The sequence below is a fragment of the Pelodiscus sinensis genome, chromosome 2 (assembly GCF_049634645.1).
Source record: "Pelodiscus sinensis isolate JC-2024 chromosome 2, ASM4963464v1, whole genome shotgun sequence".
In the NCBI taxonomy this organism is placed as follows: domain Eukaryota; kingdom Metazoa; phylum Chordata; order Testudines; family Trionychidae; genus Pelodiscus; species Pelodiscus sinensis.
In genome coordinates, this window is record NC_134712.1 from 200,379,814 (window position 1) to 200,402,057 (window position 22,244).

General features: G+C 46.7%; 1 protein-coding gene across 5 annotated transcripts in view; it reads right to left on the reverse strand.

The window, feature by feature from the left end:
• Window positions 1–5,570, reverse strand: part of SP4 (Sp4 transcription factor) — a 51,236-nt gene extending 45,666 nt beyond the window's left edge. For 2 of the 5 annotated variants that reach the window (XM_006138344.4, XM_075922232.1), the window contains exons 1-3: window positions 4,635–4,916; window positions 3,920–4,014; window positions 1,934–3,488 (exon numbers count right to left, since the gene is read on the reverse strand). In XM_006138344.4, coding sequence (XP_006138406.2) covers window positions 1,934–3,488; window positions 3,920–4,014; window positions 4,635–4,641 — 1,657 coding nt within the window. In that variant the 5' untranslated portion in view covers window positions 4,642–4,916. Of the gene's footprint in view, window positions 1–1,933; window positions 3,489–3,919; window positions 4,015–4,119; window positions 4,550–4,634; window positions 4,917–5,137; window positions 5,185–5,421 lie in introns of those variants that run through there. The other 3 variants (XM_006138347.4, XM_006138346.4, XM_006138345.3) reach the window with 3 other exon arrangements.
• Window positions 5,571–22,244: the final 16,674 nt, after the last annotated feature.

The window sequence follows — 22,244 nt, forward strand, 5'->3', positions numbered from 1 at the left end:
TTCTCTACCCTTCTTCTATTGAGGATCTGAAGATCCTACAGAATTCACTTTCAGAATATTTATGAAAAAAATGTTTACCTGCATTCTTCTTAGCTCATAAGAGTACAGTCAGACAAGCATATACAATGTAAATCAAGACTTCTAATACTCAACAATAAACCCCAGCTAAGAATGATTTTTAAATAGACTATAAGAACTGTGTTCTGTATCAGTGGTTCTCAAACTATTTACTATTGAGGGTCAAATATGCAGCTATCTGTGTTATGTGGGCCATAAACAAACATATTCTACCTGCATGGTCCCAAAGATAGCATATGGGCTGCAGTTGTGTGCTGCATGACTCCAGATGGCTGCACGGCTCCAGCCCCACTGGGCAGCCCAGCACTGGGACTCCGGGATAGGGATGTTCAATTTCAAGCAATTTACTAATTGAATAGTCCATGCATTTTTGCATCAACTAGTGGATAGAGTGCCTCTGCCTTTGACGTGTCAAAGGCAAAAGCACTGCTGGACTCCCCCGCTGACTCCGGGCTCCATGCAGCGCTACCACTTTGAAACGCCGTGTACAGCGTGGGGACACCCCAGCTGGCCCAGGCACCACACCACGCTGCCACTTTGAAGAACCCCCACCTCTTTCCCTCTCTTGCTGCCTCTTTCTGATAGGGGTGGCAAAGAGGGGGGGAGGGGGAGAAGAGAAGTGACTAGACCTTCACATCCCTACTCTGGGACTCTCAGTGCTGTCATGCACACTGCTCCGGGACCCACAGGGAGGCTGTACTTCACACACTGGGACTCTGGACTGTACTGTGGCTCCCTGCCCCACTGAGATACTGCGGCTCGTAGCCCTGCTGAGCAGCTGCACACTGGGTCTACCAACCCCTCTAGGCAGCCTCGCTGTCAACTCAATGTGGGCAGACCACTGCCCTACCAGCCCCCTGCCCTACCAGCCCCGTGGGGATCCTTGCCGCTGGTCCATACTCCATACCGCAAATCCCTCATTCCTGCTCCTAGGCATCAACAAGGGGATCCTTGCCGTTAGGACTGTCTACCAGACCATGGATGTTGCTGGACCAGAGAATCCCAATTAAGCGATTCTCTACTTGTATTTGCATGCCTCTGCCTAAGAGCCAGACCTGCTGCTGACCACTTCCATGGTGCAGTGCCATCCACGGTGGCAGGACAGGCAGAAAGCCTGCCTCTGCATACTACTACACCACTGACCAGGAGCCAACAGAATTAAGCCCCAGTCCCACTGATGTTCTCACCCTGAGCCTTGCCCCCCTCTCCCCCAGCCCAGAGCCCTTCCCTGCACCCAACCCCCCACCCTAGAGAGCCTGCATGCCAAACCTAAAATCCTGGCCTCTCTCCATACCGCAAATCCCTCATCCCTGCTCCTGGGCATCAACAATTATTTGTATTGCCAGGTTACCAGAAAAAAAAAAAAGTTTGAAAACCTCTGGTGTAATCAATTAAAGTGAGAAATGACCAAAAGATTACCTAAGTTGACTTGTTAGACACCATTCTTGATGACATGGGCAAAGGAGAAGACAGCAATTACCAGCTTAAGGTCAAGAGTTGAATGTTCTCCAAAGTGTAATAATGAAATAAGTTTGGATAAATAGTTTTACTATTAGAGTCCTCTGACCAGAGAAATCTAAAATGCACACGATTCTTTATCATACATCTGCTAAACTTTTTCAAATATCATTTTAAATTATATATACTTGATCAAATTAAATCCAATTCCATATTTAAGAAAATTAGGCTATAGATAGGAGCTCTGGATATCTCCAAGACCATAACATTCACACACACAAAATACCCCACTAAAATTCTAAGTTATTTTTAAAAATTTTAAGTGTTTGGCATTGAGTGTATTTTCTTACAATGTTAAACCCAGAAGTATAAGCAAAAACAATCATAGGACACTTACCTGCAACACTGGTAATGGTAACTGGAACCCCTTGAACTTGAACACCTGCTGCACTCAGACTGGCAACACTTACAGTTTGGAGGTTAGGCATTGAAGCAAGCTGGGCAGCGTTCAGTGTGATTGGAGTACCAGCAACAGCCACTGGTGCAATCTGGGCAATAGTTGCACCCCCACTTGAAGACACTGGGGTGATGGTTAATTGCTGGGGTAATCCAGCATTTTGAACTTGCAAATTTGAAAGGCTTTGAAGATTCTGAACCTGCACAGTTTGCCAGCTGATCTGCCCTGATGGTGTTAACGTTGGAGCCCTGATGAGTACCTGAGTTGGACTCACTGCTTGCAGTTGAACATTTTGCAAAGGCTGTTGCTGGATGGTCTGTATAGTTTGCCCTGACTGGAGCTGAAATGACTGGGGAGGAATGGCTTGAATAATCTGCTGCTGTGGTTGTTGGATCTGTATTTGCTGTAGAATTGGCTGACCTACAATTTGCACCTGCTGAAGTGAACTTGACTGATCCTGCACATTTTGTAGTCCATTAGGCTGAAGCTGACTGGAACTTTGGGATTCTGATTCTGTAGTAGTTTGAGATTCTTCAGGAGTATGCTCTGAACTGCTGCCTGCTGTGTTTGCATACTGGCCTGCCTCTGCAGAGTTTACTAGAGTGTCACTGCTAGTTAGAGATGTTGAGGCAGTGGTTGTACAAGTGGAAGAAGAGGAAGGGGATTCTGGCATAGCACTAGCAGAAGCAGTGGTGACAGGTGTGGATACTACCTGATTCCCATTGGAAACTGCACTATCAGCAGTCTGGCCAACCTGTCCAGAACCACCTCCTGCTGCCACATTGTTTATCACAGGCAATGCTAGAGTTACTCCTCCAATGTTTATAGGCAAGGTTGTTACAACCTGAGCCTGTGTACCTGGAATAGTCTGCAGCTGCAGTGGTATTGAAACACCAGGCCTAATCTGGACTGGAACTGTCTGATTTCCCAGGTTTTGAGCAATAATATTCCCCGAAGCTGTCCTATTTGCAGTTGCAAGAATAGCTTGATTATTCCCTGCAGGGATGAGCTGAATTTGACCCTGTAAATCTTGTAGAGCTGTAGCATTAGCAGGATTGATTTGAATTTGTTGACCTTCCGTTGTCTGAATCTGTGGGATTACTTGATATTGGACATTACCACTTTGATTCTGTACTTGTACTACTTGAAATTGTCCCGAGTTAGCAGCAGAATTTCCCGATTTAGTTTTTGAAGGAGATGTATTCCCATTATTGCTGCTAGAAGGACTTGCTGTGCTTGAAGTAATAGAAGATCCTTGTTGAGCAACATTATTTTCTTTTGAAGCAGGAGGAGCAGCAGCAGCAACAAGTTGCCATGCATTTCCAGCAAGCTGAGTTGTTACTAATTCCAATTGTTGTGGCTGATTTTGAAGCTGCACCAAACCTTGGCTTGGATCTATAATAATATGCTGTTGTCCAGTTGCTTGATTCTCACCAGGAGTCCCTATTTTGCTACAAGTGGCTGCCAGCAAAGCCAGAGGTGAAGGCTGAGAATCCTACCCATAAAGAAAAAAAAAACAGCAGTCAATTTAAAAGAGTAGATTTGAATTATTTGACAGTTTGGCTATCAAAGTTTATTCAAGAAACACAAAAATGCTTCAAGTATTTTAGAACACACAGATCATACAGTACTGAATGAGGAAGTACAGTGTCAGAGCCTCACATGTTTGAAAAATAAGGCCATTTATCACCAATAAGCAACACACCGATAGTGTTTTTTCCTCAATTCAATCTTTTTTATAAAATTCCTCAATATACAATAAGCATCAGTTTAAAGTGTAAGCCACCCAAAAAACAGGCCAGGCAGTCAATATTACCATTTTTCACCCACCCCGAAAAAAGTCGCCTTGAGCAGAAAATGCAGTTAACTGCACATTTCCGTTTAAACATTATGAGGTGTGCAGTTTCGTTTGTGTGCATGTGTTACCTGTGAGCCTCCAGTTTTACTTTTTTTATTATTGTTGTTCTCTGCCTCAGGAGATTTCTCTCCCTCTGTGGGCATAGCTTCCTCCTTCTTTTGATCTGCAAAATATATGAAGCATAACAGGTTAATTATTCACCTTTTGTTTATATAAAAACAAAACCTATCAGCATGTCTGCTTTGGTACCCAGTTACTTCGATTTTACCTCTCCGTTAAAACCACACTCCAAATCATTATGACAAAAGAGCAAGTCCCAAAAACGTGGTTTGAAACCCAACCCATTGGGGGCTGGAGAGTTAACACCCAGAAAGGGGAGGTTTGGTTTCCTTTTCCCAGATAGCTGGGGGGAAAAACCACCCACAACCCTCCTCCTCCTGCCCTCTAAAGCATCGATGCCCATTAAGTGGTCATCGATACTTTAGGGGGCAGGAGGAGCGCTGTGCAGGGGGAGGAAAAGAGGCATGAGGAGGGCAGGCTGTGCACCGGAGGGCGGGCTAGGGGAGAAAGGGGGAACGGAGGAGGGAGGGAAAGAGGAGGGACAACGAGCGAAGTGGGCAGGGAAGGAGGAGAAGAAAGGGGGAGAAGGAGGGCCAGGGGAGGACTGAGGGCGGGATAGAGGGGCATGGAGGGGCGAGCGGAGAAGAAAGGGGGATGACTGAGGGAGGGCGGGATGGAGGGTGGAGCGGACTGAGGGAGGCAGGGAGGGAGGGGGTTACATACCGCTCATCCCGCATTAATGCCCCGCTGAGGCGCCGCTCTGGGGGGGGGGGGAGGAGGAGGAGGAAAGGAGGAGGAGGCGGAGGGTGGGGTGGGGGTAGCGCAGAAGGCCGGTCGCAGCCGGAGCTGGGAGGAGCGGGACGGCCTATTTTTCCACGAATGGCCGCCGCTGGGCTGTGGCGTAGCTGCCTTTCTCCGCCCGCCACCGCCGCCTGCCCCTGAGCCCGGCGCTTGATTGACAGCTCGGAGCCGCGGGGGGGGAAGGGGGGGGAGAGAAGGAGGGGCGGGGCCCAGCGAGGCCTAACTGACGCCCACTGAGCAGGAAACAGAGCCCAGCAGCCGACTCGGCCTCTCCCCTCCTCCGGAGCTGGCTCCTCGCGAATGGGCGGGGCGAGGGCGGCGCGAGGCAGCTACTGAGCCCAGCTCCGCGCGTCCCAAGCCCAGAGCAAGAGGGCGGGGGCGGGGCCAAGGCGGCGCGAGCTCCGGAGCAGACGACCGAAGCGAACCTTCGCCGGCAGCAGCAGGCGCTCCCTGACAGCGCCAAGCGAGGCAAGGAAGGGGCGGGGCCACGCCGAGATCGGGGCGGGGTGAAGCCTCTGTGCCTGTCGCGAGCAGCCAGAAGAGCTGATTGACAGCGCGCGCGAACAAGAAAAGGAGCTTGTGGGAGGGGGCCTGGGCGGCACGAGCCAACCAAACGGCAGCCGGGCACCTCACGCCCCCTGACTGACAGCGCGCGGGAAAGCGCCGGGCTGTAACCGCCAAGTCCCGCTGACGCGGCCTTCGTCCCCACCCCAAGCTGTGCCAGGAATCCGCGCGTCTCATTCCTCTGTGGGCCCAGCTGCCGAGACACTGCAGTTTTCCCCGCGCGCTCCCCCTGCCCCAGCACCAGCCCGCAGCGCTTTGCAGGCGGGAACGGAGGCGTTCACCCGCCAGGGGCATTTCCCGCGCCCGGGGAGGGGAGGGGAAGTGGGTTCGCCTTTCCCATTGGCTTAGGCGCAGCGCGGGGTATGCCGGGATGTGTAGTTTCCCATGTGCGCATGCGCTGGACTGCTCTCGGGCAGTCTGCGGGGCGGGTTGGCGGGGAGCTTGAGGGTAGAGGTAGCGGAGACGGAACTCATGCAGCCGTGCGCTCCCCCGTGGGGCGCATTGCTCCAGGCTTTGAGCCAGCCCTGGGCCGGGGGCTTGGAACCAGGTTGGATGAGTGGCTGAAACGCTCGCACAGCCTTGGCTGCAGAGCCGCTGCCCTATAACCCTGCGTCTGAGTAAGAGCAGCCTCCGTGCCCGGCCTCGCAAAGCCCTTGACAAGCAGCCCCCGTGTTACTAATGCCGGGTTGTAACTCGTCGGCTTATGCTCCTGCTGATTGAGAACAGCGCGAGTCCTTCCCCAGTGAGCTGTGTCCCTTTGGCCTTTCTCACAGAAGAGGTTTGCGGCCCTTATTTCACAAATGTATAAAGGCGCAAAGGAACCTTCTCTATTTTTGTAAATCTGCTCATTTGCCTTACAGATTTAGATCTGGACAACACTGTACTACAGCAAACATAAGAAGAGTTCTGAAATTATGGCTTCAGATGAGGCTGAACATAGGGAACAGCCAGGCTGTTTAGGATACTAGTTTTTATTAACGTTTATTTAATACCAAAACCTAAGTATTTTGGAGAAATAACTTTTCCATTAAGGTGTGAGAAAGCTACTGGTATCCATCTGAGGCCTCCAACAAGTCTTCTAGGAAAAAAAGGAAGACCAACATTGCCACCTCCGATGTTTCTAAAATGAATACACAGCAAAAAGAAATATCTTGTAACTTGTTTAAGCATCATAAGGAAACAGGAAAGGATACACCATTTTAAAATTGTCTAGCTATGTCTGGGCATTTCCAGCAGCACTGACGAGCCTCTGTGGTTCAGCTCAAATGTTCAGAAAATGAAACTTCATGTGCTGAATAATAGGTCATTCATATGTGCAAACAACAATAATTACATCTTATAACTCAGCCAAATCTGGATGTATTTTTATGGGAAAAGCACATAATACTACTGCTCCAAGAATTACCCTCCCATGCCAACAGACCAGGAGTGTCCTGGACTCTCCAGGAATTAAAAAAATAATCTTTAATTAAAGATTGTCAGTTGATGAAACCTCCAGGAATATCTCCAAACAATGTTAGCAATCCTACTCCCATGCTCGGAGCGGCCCTAGACTAGCTTCCAGCAACTGGCGCCCTAGGTGAACCATGCAATCAGCACCCCCACCTCCAAACCCCTCAATGATATTGTGCCATGATTTGGTGCCCCATTTAACTTGGTGCCCTAGCTGACCGCCTAGTTCACCTATATGGACGGGCTGCCCCTGCCCGTGCTAGTTTTCAAGGTCCTGTTTCAAACTCTGGAACTGTAAACTAATAAATAAAGGGTGAATAAAGGCTAAGGTAGGAGGAATTATAATGAAAAAGCTCCCTATTTGTTACCACATCAGTAAAATCACTTTTGAAATTCCCATGAGGACTCTGTCTATATGCCTTTTAAAATCTGGTTCAAAATGCACAATTCTGTAGGCCCTGCCAGCCCATATCCCGGGTGTTAGGGGAGAATGGCATTTAAGGGAGTAATGGATAAATGGTGGGAATTGAAATAAGGGTAATCTCAGTAAGTTTAATTGTTTTTTATATTTACATCCAAGTGGACCCCCTCCAATACAGCTTGGTACCCCTACTCCTTTTCTATATCCCATGTTTATTTCGCGAGCCAACTCCCATCAGTTTATACTTCCTTCCTTTTTCCTGTCTTTCATCTTACCTCTCTCTGCCCTCCCAAGTGATTCGTCCATCTAAATCTCTGTTTACTTTTTCTGCTCTCAAATTACCACCTACTTCCTTGTGCGATTCTTCTGGCTTTTTCTCCTTTTCACCTCCTGCACCTGATGCTTCGCACAGATGCATTCATTCCAATTTGTAAACGTATGTGAGAGTTGTTCTGCTCAGCATTGCAAGGTCTAAGTAAGGATGCCTTGCAGTGCAGAGCGTTAGTCTACACTTAAAATTTAGTCTGACTTAACTTTGTCACTGAGCACACATCCTTGAGCACTGTAGTTAAGCCAACCTAACCCTTTGTGTAGAAATGACTAAACCAGGGGTCAGCAACGTATGGCACGTGCCATAAAGTGGCACGCAAGATGATTTTGAGTGGCACGCGAGGATCCCGTATTGTCGCTGGAGCCTTGCAGCCAGCACTCAGCCACGAGGCTGCAGCACCATGTCCGGAGGGCAGGCGGGGAAGTGAAGAAAGCAAATTCATACCACCCCCTCGGACAGACTGCAGAGCCAGGTTTTTTCCTCTCACTGTAGTTGATCCATCAGCCTAGCCTGGGGTCAGCAACCTTTCAGAAGTGGCGTGCCAAGATTTAACTTATTCAATTCTATTTATGGATCTGCGTGCCGCCAAACCCCCACTTTTGTCCTGCATGTGCAGGGTCCTGAGCCCCAGCACCACCTCCTCCTAGCGCCTAACCTGCTGCCGGGAAAGAAGGGGGGCACCAACCCCTCACGCACTGGAGGAAGCTTCTACAGTACAGGTTGAACCTCTCTGGTATGGCACTCCCTGGACTGGCAACATCTGTAGTCCAGCATGATTTTTAGTTAAGCAGATGTCCACTTATCATGAGTGTGACCAAGTTTCCCGTGGTCCATAAAGTTTGTTTACAGCCACCTGTCCTGGCTTTCAGTGTTCTTTGCTGTTATTTAGCTCTAGTTTACCCCTAAATGACTTCTAAGAGCCCAGTAAGCAGTGGAAGTGTTGGTAATGCTTCTAGACAGTATTGACCTCCTGTTCATCATATTCTCTGGTTTGGAACCAGTCAGGTCCTGAGGGTGCCGGACTAGAACAGTTCAACCTGTACTGCACTCTGATGGCATAGCTGCAGTTCCGTAGCTGTGCTGCAGTGGCATCTGTAGTAGAGATATGGCCTTAAATGGCCAAGTCACATTTTCAAAAATGACTTAGTATACTAAAGTCTGGTTTCTCTAAACACAGTAGGAATCAAACAACAGCAAACATGTTCTTTGCGCGCACGCGCGCACCCACACACACTAATCAGTGCGCTAGCTGCTATGTCTGTTGTAACAATCACGGGTTTCAAGTTCTATTCAAGCTTTACCATGTGTCTGTGTCTGGGTGGAGGCTTGTATTTTTCCAGCTGTCTGGTTCTATAAAACTCAATTGCTTTTTACACGTATCCTGAAAGAAAGGCCACTATTACACCCACTAGTTTCCATGAGGTTAGCCGAAACTATAACAACACCTTTAGGAATCTGGGCCCTTCTCTTAAACCAAGAGGATGGGTGGTGGAAAAAGGCTGAACCTACAGTAACCAACTCCTCTCCTACCAGTTTGCAGTAGCACAGGCTGCTCTTGGAAAAAGAAGAGAAAGAAATACAGCACTGAGCAGAAGGGGAAGCTCCTGAATAAACTCTCAGCAATTGTAGTGATCTTTTCTGGAGGAAGATGAGGGGTACCTCCTGGAAGTATCAACTCTCCAAGAACAGACGGAGCTGGATGGAGACTCTGGATGGAATTTGCACCCCCAAGCTTTAGTAGAGAGGCAAAGAAATAAAATGTCAAACTGATCCAAATGTCATCTGACATACATTCTTTCAGCTGTCTTGCTTTCTCTTTTGAAATAAAATTTCTGATAGGAGAGGACAAAGCCAGGTATTCTATTTGGATATAATTCTAGCTCATAAGAATGGCAATTTAATAGTGGCCTCTGGATAAGAATAATAGAGGATATGCAATATTAAGAGTTAGCAAAGAGGACATAAAAACTAGTGAAACAATACTTAATTGATCAGATGTCAATTCAGGACATAGTTTGGAGAACATCTTCTTGACACCATAAATAATTGCTTCTAGGACTATCTGGCTTTGCTAGTGCACAAGAAACTTACCCCTAAGTAATAAATAAGATTTGATTTAAGAAGTAATTGCAACTGAGTGGGTAAGAAAGAATAAACTAGGGATGTTAAATATCAGTTAATTGAATATTCGATTCACCTCATGAATTCTTATTGGTTAATCGACTATTCTAGGGTACGTCTACACTGCCTCCCTAGTTCGGACTAGGGATGCAAATGGAGACGACCGAAGTAGTTAATGAAGCGGGGATTTAAATATCCCGTGCTTCATTAACATGATCTCGCCGGCGCGCTAGTTCAAATCACAGCTGATTCGAACCAGGAAGTGCACATCGGGACATGTTAGTTTGGACTAAAGCCCTTAGTCCAAACTAATGTTACTCCTCATTTTTTGAACAGTTCTCATTTTTTGAAGAGTAACATTAGTTTGGACTAAGGTCTTTAGTCCGAACTAAAGCATCCCGGCGCGCACTTCCTGGTTCGAATCAGCTGTGATTCAAACTAGTGTGCCGGCGAGATCATGTTAATGAAGCGTGGGATATTTAAATCCCCGCTTCATTAACTACTTCGGTCGTCTCCATTTGCATCCCTAGTCCGAGCTAGGGATGCAGTGTAGACGTACCCCTATAGTCCCCAGGGATGAGGCTGACAGCCTGTTCGCTCCAGCCCCACTCCCGAGGAGCCCCCTGCCACTCTATATTGCTGCTTCTGTAGCAGAGGCAGCAGTGTGGGGTGTCAGGCAGGAGCTGGTCAGAGATGGGAGACAGTTTAAAAACCAGCTCCCCTCGCAGACTGGCTGCCAGTTGCCCCACACTGCTGCTTCTGATACAGAGGCAGCAGTGCAGAGTGGCAGCAGCTCCTTTCTGGGGAGGGGTCTGAGCTTCTGGTGCAATTTGGAACTGAGCCAAGCTGTCTGCCCTTTAAATCACAGAATCATAGAATCATAGAATAATAGGACTGGAAGGGACCTCAAGAGGTCATCGAGTCCAGCCCCCCGCCCTCAAGGCAGGAAAAAGCTCCGTCTACGCCATCCCTGACAGATGTCTATCTAACCTGTTCTTAAATATCTCCAGAGAGGGAGATTCCACCACCTCCCTTGGCAATTTATTCCAATATTTGACCACCCTGACAGTTAGGAATTTTTTCCTAATGTCCAATCTAAACCTCCCCTGCAGGACTGCAGCAGGGATAGGTCCTGGACCCAGCGCAAGCTGGGACTGAGCCAGGCTGCTGGCCAGCCTGTTACAAAATATACTGGCAGGGGCAGGGGGAATGTGTGTAGTCTATAGTATTAACCTATAAGCTTTTTCTTATTCAATCGACTACACTATTACATCCCTAGAATAAACATAAGATTAGTAAAGTTATCCTAATCTTAGAAAGTTTTTTAAAAATGAAAAAATCCTATTTTAAAAATAAAACTGAAGACAAATGTTAAGAAAATAAAATCCTTAGAATCAGTTTGGAATTTATTTATGTAAGCATGCCATGCTAAAATGACAGGGTACAAGCGTACTCCAAACCCAAGAAACTAGCAGAAAAGAAAGAAAACCAATTTTTGGGTAAAGAATATATTCAAGCAAAAAAGTATCCATAAAAACATAAAAATTCAGCCCACATGGTATCAGTAGTGATGTCAGCCCACGTGATATCAATAGATACATAAACTCTGTCAGGTAAATTCTATGATGGATGCTGGGAAGTCTATAATGGTATTTGAAAAGAAAACATGCAAAAACATTTACATTCTTTGAGTGTATAAGCCTGCAAGAGTCAATGGATATACTAGGCTACTTGGAATTAAAGGACAATGGATGCAAAGAAATAACTTATTTAACTTCTCTATAGGCTTAACTATACAGGATAAAGAGGAACACACCTATCCAAAAGCGATTTTTTGCAGATAACAAAGATAAGGCACTGCGTTTGAAGTAGCAAAAGAGATGGTGGTGGAATGAACTGACAGTTTAAACTGCAGTAAGTCACGAGGAATGAATAAACAAGATAGGTTAGGAAATATCTTTTAGTGGACCAACTTCTTCTGTTGGGGTACATCTACAAAGCACCTTTATGTTGAAATAAGCTATGCAATTTGTGCTACAAATTTCAAGATAATTTCAAAATAAAGCACTATTCTGACTTAACCTTCGTGGAATAAGGGTTACAGGGATGCAGGAATAGCGCATCCGTTATTTTGAAATATATTTCAAAATAATGTGCATATTTAAAGATGCGGAATTGCTATTTCAGGACACTTCTAAACATGCTTCCACTGTCTAGACATAGCCCCAGTGAGAAAGACATGCTTTCAAGCTTACATATAGCCCTTTTTCAAAACTGTGTAAGCTTTGAAAGCTTGTTTCTCTCATCAACAGAAGTTAGTTAAATAAAAGATATCTCACCCACTTTGTCTTTCTAATACAGCATTCTGGTACAACATAGCTACAACAGCAGTGCATATTAGGACTGGATGGCATTTATCAAAGAGTGAAATTTCTGAGCTGCTAACAAAAAAATGAGCCTTAATTCAGAAACAGATTAATTACCTAAAATTATTAATGATAGAGTTGACATCACACATCACTTGGCAGGATAGGGACAAAGCAGAACAACTTAATCTAATAGAAAACTGTGCTTTATCAATCCTTTAGAATTCTATGTGGGTCAAATAAAGTTCTGCAAAGAGGCCTGTAAGTAGTTATGATTGCAGTTATGATTGTAGGAACTATCAGGGATAGAAACTAGTTAAAACAGTCATAAAAATAGAAATCAATTATTGATTCTCAGCATTAAAAGAGGTTAAGTAATAGAGTGCTCCATTGATCCATACTGCAACTGATATTACTGAATTTATTATATTTATTAATTAATTACAAAAACTTAACTTACCACTAAGATTGAAAAGTCAAAGATTCAAAGGTTAGAAAAAGCCAAAATTAATGATGCTACATTTGACTGTGGGAAGCTCAATGAAAACATCTGATCAGCATGCACTGGCAGGCTTGACAGTAAGAAAGCAAGCAAAAAGTTAGGGTGCATAAGGAATGGGATGAAGACAAATATCCAAAATGTGATGTAATTCTATCTCAGAACATTTATAGCAGAAATAAGGGTATGTCTACACTACCCTCCTAGTTCGAACTAGGAGGATAATGTAGGCATACCGCACTTGCAAATGAAGCCTGGGATTTGAATTTCCCGGGCTTCATTTGCATAAACTGGGTGCCGCCATTTTTAAATCCCTGCTCGTTCGAACCCCGTGCCGCGCGGCTACACGCAGCACGAACTAGGTAGTTCAGACTAGGCTTCCTAGTCCGAATTACCGTTACTCCTCGTGGAATGAGGAGTAACGGTAGTTCGGACTAGGAAGCCTAGTCTGAACTACATAGTTCATGCCGCGTGTAGCCGCGCGGCACGGGGTTCGAACGAGCAGGGATTTAAAAATGGCGGCACCCAGTTTATGCAAATGAAGCCCGGGAAATTCAAATCCCGGGCTTCATTTGCAAGTGCAGTATGCTTACATTACCCCGCTAGTTCGAACTAGCAGGGTAGTGTAGACATACCCTAAAAGACATTGAGGTTTAAATATGCATCAAATTTAGCTAAAAAATGTATACAGGCAGTCCCTGGGTTACGTACAAGATAGGGACTGTAGGTTTGTTCTTAAGTTGAATCTGTATGTAAGTTGAAACTGGCGTCCAGATTCGGCCGCTGCTGAAACTGACCAGCGGCTGACTACAGGAAGCCCGAGGCAGAGTTGCTCTGCCCCGGGCTTCCTGGAATCAGTCGCTGATCAGTTTCAACAGCGGCTGAATCTGGACGCCAGTTCCGACTTATATACAGATTCAACTTAAAAACCTCAGGCGTCCCCAAGTCAGCTGCTGCTGAAACTGATCAGCAGCTGATTCCAGGAAGCCCGGGGCAGAGCAACTCTGCCTCGGGCTTCGTGTAGTCAGCCGCTGGTCAGTTTCAGCAGCGGCTAACTTGGGGACGCCTGGGGCAGAGCAGCTGGGGTGCTGCTGGGTTGCTCCAGTAGCGCCGGCTCCTCGGCGCTACTGGACCAACCCAGCAGCACCCCAGCTGCTCTGCCCCAGGCGTCCTGATTCAGCCGCTGCTGAAACTGACCAGCAGCGGCTGAATCAGGACGCCTGGGGCAGAGCAGCTGGAGTGCTGCCGGGTTGGTCCAGTAGCGCCGAGATTGGCGCTGCAGGACCAACCGGCAGCGCCCCAGCTGCTCTACCACAGGCGTCCCGAGAAAAGCCTGGTCTGCTGGGGGGGGCGCAATAGCTGCGCCCCTCCCCCCCCAGCAGACCAGGGAAACGCGGGTGGCAGGACCGAGACGCGTCCCGGTCCCGCCGCCCCGGTCCTCCGCGTCTCCCTAGTCTGCTGGGGGCCCCCCCCCCCCAGCAGATCAGGGAGACACGGAGCAAAGCCGCAGAGGACCTGGGCGGGGGGACCGCCCAGACGCGCCGCAGTCCCCCCGCCCGGGTCCTCCGCGGCTTTGCTCCGCGTTTCCCTGGTCTGCTGGGGGGGCTCCCCCAGCAGACCAGGGAGACGCGGAGCAGCTTTTCTCGCCCCGACATAAGTTGGATCCGCGTAACCCGGGGACTCCCTGTATACCATTTCAAAAATCAGGAATTAGCAGAAAATTTAGTCCACTCGTTTTGAGACCTCTTGCCATCTGTACCTTTCTTTAGATGAAAGTTAAGGGCTGAAGATAAATGGAAGATATCCAAGAAAGACAAGTTACAAAATATCTCTGATCTCACAAATTAAAAACACCCACTAGTTTGACAACATTTTAAACTTAACTGATCATTGTGAAAATTAAATCTTTATGAAAGGATCCTACTTATCTTTGTTCTTGTTTTGTTCTAAGTCTCCCCTGTTCATACTTATGGCAGGTTGCAATGGTCACTTGAAAAAGAACAAAGAACAATTTCAAGGAAAAACTGTCCAAAAGCCAGTCAAAAGTAACTATACAGTACTGTTTTATACTGGTCATATCTCGTCCCTGTTCCCCCTCCATTTTGTGACTGAGTTATGGTAGAAGCATAAGAATTGCTTTCTGTTTTATAAAGAACTTCATGCAGATTGCTGTAATTCACCCACATGGTGTTAAAAATCAAATTATAAATCATAAAATTCCTCTGTTCTTCAAGTCTTACTTATTGTGTGTGAAAGACAAGAAAATTACTTTCTCATACTGCTTGGAATTATGTGATGTTATAATAAGATGTTGTTGCTAAGAAATAAGAAAACTCTTTTGCTTAGAAAGAGAGCATGACCATGAACAGAACTCCATGTGGATAAGAAGAGCACTTTGATTTATGACTGTGCATACATATTTTTTATTTTAAAGCACAAGCACAGTTGCCTGACATCAAAGACAGCGTTTTCAGACTGCAGTTTATTGTACTTTGCTAGTCCCAGTAGCTGCATGTTGTTGAAAGCAATCCACAGAAGTGGACAGAACTAATTTGACATCATGTAGCCCAGACACTTTAGCCTTCTAGTGAAGAACTACTAAAGTGTTTTTATGTCAAAGTTGTATCTCCTGTAATGGTAGATAACAACTCTGAACTAGCTAGACATGTCAATAGCTTTCTGCTACTCTGAAAGCTAAACAGGAAATCCTAATTCATTTGATGTGGTTTCCTGCTGAAATACATGTTTGCAGTGACAAATGGATGAACACTGCAAAAGTTAGTTCCATGCAACTGAAGAACACTTTTACATTTTAAAAAGTCTTAGAGAGGTAGCCATGCTAATCTGTAACTTAAAACAAACAAAACAAACAAACCCTAGTCCTGTAGCACCTGAGCCTTGGTATACACTAGGGAATTATTTCAAAATAAATGCCCTTATTTCAAAATAACAAGAGAGAATCCACACTACCAAGCCCGTTATTTCGAAATAAGGGGCTGGTTATTTTGAAATCATAAGTCCTGCTCTTCACAAAGAATAATGCTTATTTCAAAATAGTAATAAAAATGTAGCCGTGTTAGTCTGGTGTAGCTGAAGCAAAATGCAGGACTATGTAGCACTTTAAAGACTAACAAGATGGTTTATTAGATGATGAGCTTTCGTGGGCCAGACCCACTTCTGAGGAAGTGGGTCTGGTCCACGAAAGCTCATCATCTAATAAACCATCTTGTTAGTCTTTAAAGTGCTACATAGTCCTGCATTTTATTTCAAAATAATTATTCTGAAATAGTGATAGTGTGGACCCTCTACTGCTTCTATTTCAAAATAACCACTCCCTAGGGTCATTCAAAGAAATCACTTCCCAATGCTTCCTGGGGCTCTAAGTCGATGTAGCGTATCCACATTAAGGGAGCCTGCCTCGTACTAATGTCAGCGCTTCGCTGTAGTGAGGAGTCAGACACACTATTTCAAAATATTTATTTTGCGAGTGTTACTCGAGAGACCCAGTACCTTGAATAATTTAGTAGTTATAGGATCTGAATGATGTTAAATACCTAGAAGTGAGATCTGTCTGGTATTGTGTATTTCTATCGCAAGTAATTGAATGAATGACCACAGACCAGATATGTTTAAATCAAAAGTAAGTATATTGTAAATTTAGAAGCACAGGAAATAACAAAACAAGCCCCAAACGCTTGATATTGAACACATCCACCTACACTCTAAAAGGGATAAAGTAATAAAGAATAATCCCAATACAATAAAGAAATACTTTACAGCATCAGTTCCCAACCTTTTCTAGATGGGGACCTATTTTGACAATTCAGGAAGACTTGGTGGCCCAAGGTAATTAAAAAATGGGGGAGAGACGAGGGAGGGGAGGGAAGGGGCAGTGCCATAACTAGCTAATTTTGCGCCTAAGGCAAGAATATGAAATTGTACCCCCTCCTGTTTATATATTCATAGTAGTTATTTCACAGAAAAACTGAAAATACATTAATAATAAAATAATAACACTACATTTATTTGAGTTGTGGTGGGGGAAAGACACTCATCCCCAAACTACTCCCCCTGGCTTAAACCCTATACTCAGAGGCTGGAGGGGCTGGTGGAGTCACACTCAGGGGCTAGAGGGGCTAGGGAACTGGAGGGCCTGAGAGTCACACTCGGGCTGGAGGGGCTGGGAGTCACACTCGGAGACACACACTCAGGGGCTAAGGTCACACTCAAGGGCTGGAGGGGCTGAGATTCACACATTCAGGGACTGGGAGTCAGGGCCTGGGGGGCACACACAAGTGTTAGAAAAATATTAGAAATATAAAACTCATTATTCAAAAAACCAAGTAAAATGGTTCACCTGAACTTAAATTAATGGGATGGTTGAGCTTGCATTTGCTTTTCTAACTGTTGTATCCTTGGAATTGTTGTGGCACTCCCTAGCACAGTCCCAGCCTCTCCCCACCTGGGCTCCTGAACACAGTCCCAGCCCACACCCCAGCCCCCATGGCTGCAAGCCAGCCATGACTCTGCCCTGGTCAGCAAACACCAGCCGCAGGAACCCCGTCCGAGGCAGCTGGAAACCTTTCAACTGGATGCCCGGACACCTGGGCCCCCACCCCCACCTACCTGAGCTGGGCGCTGCTTCTTCTCTGCATTCCCTAGCGTTCTAACTTCTTTCCCCCCATGTCCAGGGATATTTCCTTACTCCAGTGGTCACCAAGCAGTAGATCGGGATCTACTGGTAGATCATGGAGCCTCTGACAGGTAATCCTGACTGGTTTGGCTAAGAGGCTATCAAGTGCCGGTAGTTCAGCTGCCCTTCCCCACACTGCTGTGCACCTCCTGCCCTTTGCCTGGGAGCTTCCCCCTGCCCCCCCGGGAGCCTCCTGCTTGTGGTACAGAGCAGGGAAGAGAGAGGAGGGATGCTAATGTCAGGGTGCTCCTTCCACACTATTCTATCTCCACAGAATGAGGAGGGGGCACAACAGGGCCTGGGATGGAAGGAGTTTGCTGGCTGCTTTTGAGAGTGGTACAGGGCCAGGTCTGGGGTGAGCCTGCCTTAGCCCCACTGCACCATCACCCAGGAGCCACCTGTGGTAAACAGTGTCCAGCTCGAGCCAGCTTCCAAACCCTGCCCCAGTCATGTACCCCCTTCTACACCCCAACCCCTGCCATAGCCCCCCTAGACCCATACTCCCTTACAGAGCCTGAACCCACTCCTGCACCCAACTCCCTGCCCCAGGCTCAGCTCAGAGCCCCCTCACACTCCACATCCCTTAGCCCAAGACCAGAGCCTGTGCCCCAACCCTCTGCCCCTGCCTGGTGAAAGGGAGGGAGAATGGGAGGATGGAGTGAGCAGGGGCAGGCCCTCAGGTATGTCTAGATTACATGGCTCCATTGACGGAAACATGTAGATGAGTTTACTAGACATAGGAAAATGAAGTGGCGATTTAAATTATTGCCACTTCATTTACATCAAAATGGCCATTGTGCTGTGCCGATCAGCTGTTTGGCAGCACATCGTGGTAGTCTGGACGTTCCGCGATCGACAATGGAAGCCTTTGTCGACTGCTCCGTTATGTCTCATAGAATGAGGTTTACCGGAGTGGTCGACAAAGGCTTCCGTTGTCGACCATGGAGCATCCACACTACTGCGCTGTGCCGCCAAACAGCTGGTCGGCACAGCGCGGCGGTCATTTTGATGTAAATGAAGCGGCAATTATTTAAATCGCCGCTTCATTTTCCTATGTCTAGTAAACTCATCTACATGGCTCCGTCAAGAGAGCCATGTAGTCTAGACATACCGTCAGAGAAGGGGCACGAAGGAGGCCGGGCAAAGGTATTTGGGTACGAGGTAGATAGAATAATAGAATCATAGAATACTAGGACTGGAAGGACCTCGAGAGGTCATCGAGTCCAGTCCCCTGCCCTCATGGCAGGACCAAATACTGTCTAGACCATCCCTGATAGACATTTATCTAACCTACTCTTAAATATCCCCACAGATGGAGATTCCACAACCTCCCTGGCCAATTTATTCCAGTGTTTGACTGCCCTGACAGTTAGGAACTTTTTCCTAATGTCCAACCTAAATCTCCCTTGCTGCAGTTTAAGCCCATTGCTTCTTGTTCTATCCTCAGAGGCCAAGATGAACAAGTTTTCTCCCTCCTCCTCATGACACCCTTTTAGATACCTGAAAACTGCTATCATGCCCCCCTCAATCTTCTCTTTTCTAAACTAAACAATCCCTGTTCTTTCAGCCTTCCTTCATAGGTCATGTTCTCTAGACCTTTAATCATTCTTGTTGCTCTTCTCTGGACCTCTCCAATTTCTTCACATCTTCTTGAAATGCGGTGCCCAGAACTGGACACAATACTGCAACTGAGGCCTAACCAGCGCAGAGTAGAGCAGAAGAATGACTTCTCATGTCTTGCTCACAACACACCTGTAAATGCATCCCAGAATCATGTTTGCTTTTTTTGCAACAGCATCACACTGCTGACTCATATTCAGCTTGTGGTCCACTATAACCCCTAGATCCCTTTGGGTATGTCTACACTACCACCGTAGTTAGAACTAGGGTGGTAATGTAGGCAACCGGAGTTGCAAATGAAGCCCAGGATTTGAATTTCCCAGGCTTCATTTGCATAAAGCCGGGCGCCGCCATTTTTAAATGTCCGCTAGTGCGGACTCTGTGCCGCGCGGCTACACACGGCACGGACTAGGTAGTTCGGACTAGGCTTCCTAGTTTCACGAGGAGTAACGGAAGTTCGGACTAGGAAGCCTACTACCGTTACTCCTCGTGAAACTAGGAAGCCTAGTCCGAACTACCTAGTTCGTGCCCCGTGTAGCCGCGCTGCACGAGGTTCGAACCAGCGGGGTTTCAAAAATGGCGGCTCCCCGCTTATGCAAATGAAGCCCGGGAAATTCAAATCCCGGGCTTCATTTGCAAGTGCGGTATGCCTACATTACCCCGCTAGTTCGAACTAGCGGGGTAGTGTAGACATACCCTGAGTATGGTTATCCAACCAGTTATTCACCCACCTTATTGTAGCCCCATCTAAGTTGTATTTGCCTAGTTTATTGAAAAGAATATCATGCGAGACCATATCAAACGCCTTACTAAAGTCTAAGTATACCATATCCACCGCTTCTCCCTTATCCACAAGACTCGTTATCCTATCAAAGAAAGCTATCATATTGGTTTGACATCATTTGTTCTTTACAAATCCATGCTGGCTATTCCCTATCATCTTGCCACCTTCCAAGTGTTTACAGATGATTTCCTTAATTACTTGCTCCATTATCTTCCCTGGCACAGAAGTTATACTAACTGGTCTGTAAGTTCCTGGGTTGCTCTTAGTTCCCTTTTTATAAATGGGCACTATATTTGCCCTTTTCCAGTCTTCTGGAATCTCTCCCGTCTCCCATGATTTTCCAAAGATGATAGCTAGAGGCTTGGATACCTCCTCTATCAGCTCCTTGAATATTCTAGGATGCATTTCATCAGGCCTAGTGACCTGCAGGCATCTAACTTTTCTAGGTGATTTTTAACTTGTTCTTTTTTTATTTTATCTTCTAGACCAGGGGTCTCCAAACTACGGCCCGCGGGCCGGATGCGGCCCGCGAGGCCCTCTCAGCCGGCCCGTGGAGACCTTTTTGTCTACGGAAAAAAAATTACGGAAATTTACGTGTATCCTGCCAAGATCGCGTAATTACTTATCAGTGTGTTTAAAGTATTGGGAATGTCGTTAGTTTAGTAAGAATTTTTCGAATATTCTGAAGAGGAAACATTAAAAGCAACAATCTCTCTACCATAAGTGGATATATTTGCACACTATATTCAGGTAAGTTTAACTTAAGAAATCATAAGAATTTTTAAAAATTGTTTCGGGTCATTTGTGTATCAATGTGTTATTAAATAATAACTGAATAAAATAATATTAAATACATAATTTAAAACAACATCCATGTTTTGATTGTTTTTTATTTGGACCTCAAGTGTGTAGTTGGCCCCCGAACTGCTGTTTGATAGTTAATGCGGCCCTCGGGCTGAAAAGTTTGGAGACCCCTGTTCTAGACCTACCCCCTTCCCACTAGCATTCACTATGTTAGGCGTTCCTTCAGACTTCTCGGTGAAGACCGAAACAAAGAAGTCATTAAACATCTCTACCATTTCCAAGTTTCTTGCTACTGTTTCTCCCTCCTCACTGACCAGTGGGCCTACCCTGTCCTTGGTCTTCCTCTTGCTTCTAATGTATTTATAAAAATACTTCTTGTTTCCCTTTATTCCCGTGGCTAGTTTGAGCTCATTTTGTGCCTTTGCCTTTCTAATCTTGCCCCTGCATTCCTGTGTTGTTTGCCTATGTTCATCCTTTGTAATTTGTTCTACTTTCCATTTTTTTATAGGACTCTTTTTTATTTTTAGATCATGCAAGATCTCGTGGTTAAGCCAAGGCGGTCTTTTACCATATTTTCTATCTTTCCGACGCAGCGGAATAGCTTGCTTTTGGGCCCTTAATAATGTCCCTTTGAAAAACTGCCAACTCTCCTCAGTTGTTTTTCCCCTCAGTCTTGATTCCTATGGGACCTTACCTATCAGATCTCAGGGTATGTCTACACTAGAAAGTTAGTTCGAACTAACGGACGTTAGTTCGAACTAACTTTCCTATGCGCTACACTAGCGCTCCGCTAGTTCGAATTTGAATCGAACTAGCGGAGCGCTTAGTTCGAACTAGGTAAACCTCATTTTACGAGGACTAACGCCTAGTTCGAACTAGCTAGTTCGAACTAAGGGCTGTGTAGCCCTTTAGTTCGAACTAGTGGGAGGCTAGCCCTCCCCAGGTTTCCCTGGTGGCCACTCTGGCCAACACCAGGGAAACTCTATGCCCCCCTCCCGGCCCCGGACCCCTTAAAGGGGCACGGGCTGGCTACGGTGCCCGTGCCAGGTGCAAGCCTGCCAGCACCCAGCTAGCAGACCCTGCACCTGGCACGGCACAGAGCCACCCACCCGATGCCCCCCAGCCCACCCCCTCTTGCCGGGACCAGGCTGGCGGCTCCCGGGAGCTTGCCCTGGACCGCAAGAGGCGGGCATCTTCCTGACTAGTGCGGACATCGTGGACCTTGTCCACGATCTCCGCACTAGGCACAGGAAAGTGGCCGTCTAGGGCAGGAGAGCTGCCAGCCTGGCCACCCAGGAGCAGGTGTGCATGAAAATCAAGGGGGTCCACTGAGACCCCCGACACTGAGCCCTGAGCTTACAATGGCCGTCCTGGGTCAGACCAAAGGTCCATCTAGCCCAGTAGCCTGTCTGCCCACAGCGGCCAACCCAAGGGACCCTGGAGGGGATGGACCGAAGACAATGACCAAGCCATTTGTCTCGTGCCATCCCTCTCCAGCCTTCCACAAACTTTGGGCAGGGACACCACTCCTACCCTCTGGCTAATAGGACTCCATGGACCCAACCTCCATGACTTGATCTCACTTTCCTTTAAACTCTGTTCTAGTTGTAGCCTTCACAGCCTCCTGCAGCAAGGAGTTCCACAGGTTAACTATTTGCTTTGTGAACAACAACTTTCTCTTACTAGTTTCAAGCCTGCTACCCATTCCTTTCCTTTGGTGTCCTCTAGTCCTTCTTTATGGGAACTCATGAAGAACTTTTCTGAATGCACCCTCTCCACCCAACCCCTGCTTTTACAGACCTCTATCCTGTCCCCCCTCCGTCTCCTCTTTTCTAAGCTGAACAGTCCCAGTCTCTGTAGCCTCTCTTCATCTGGGA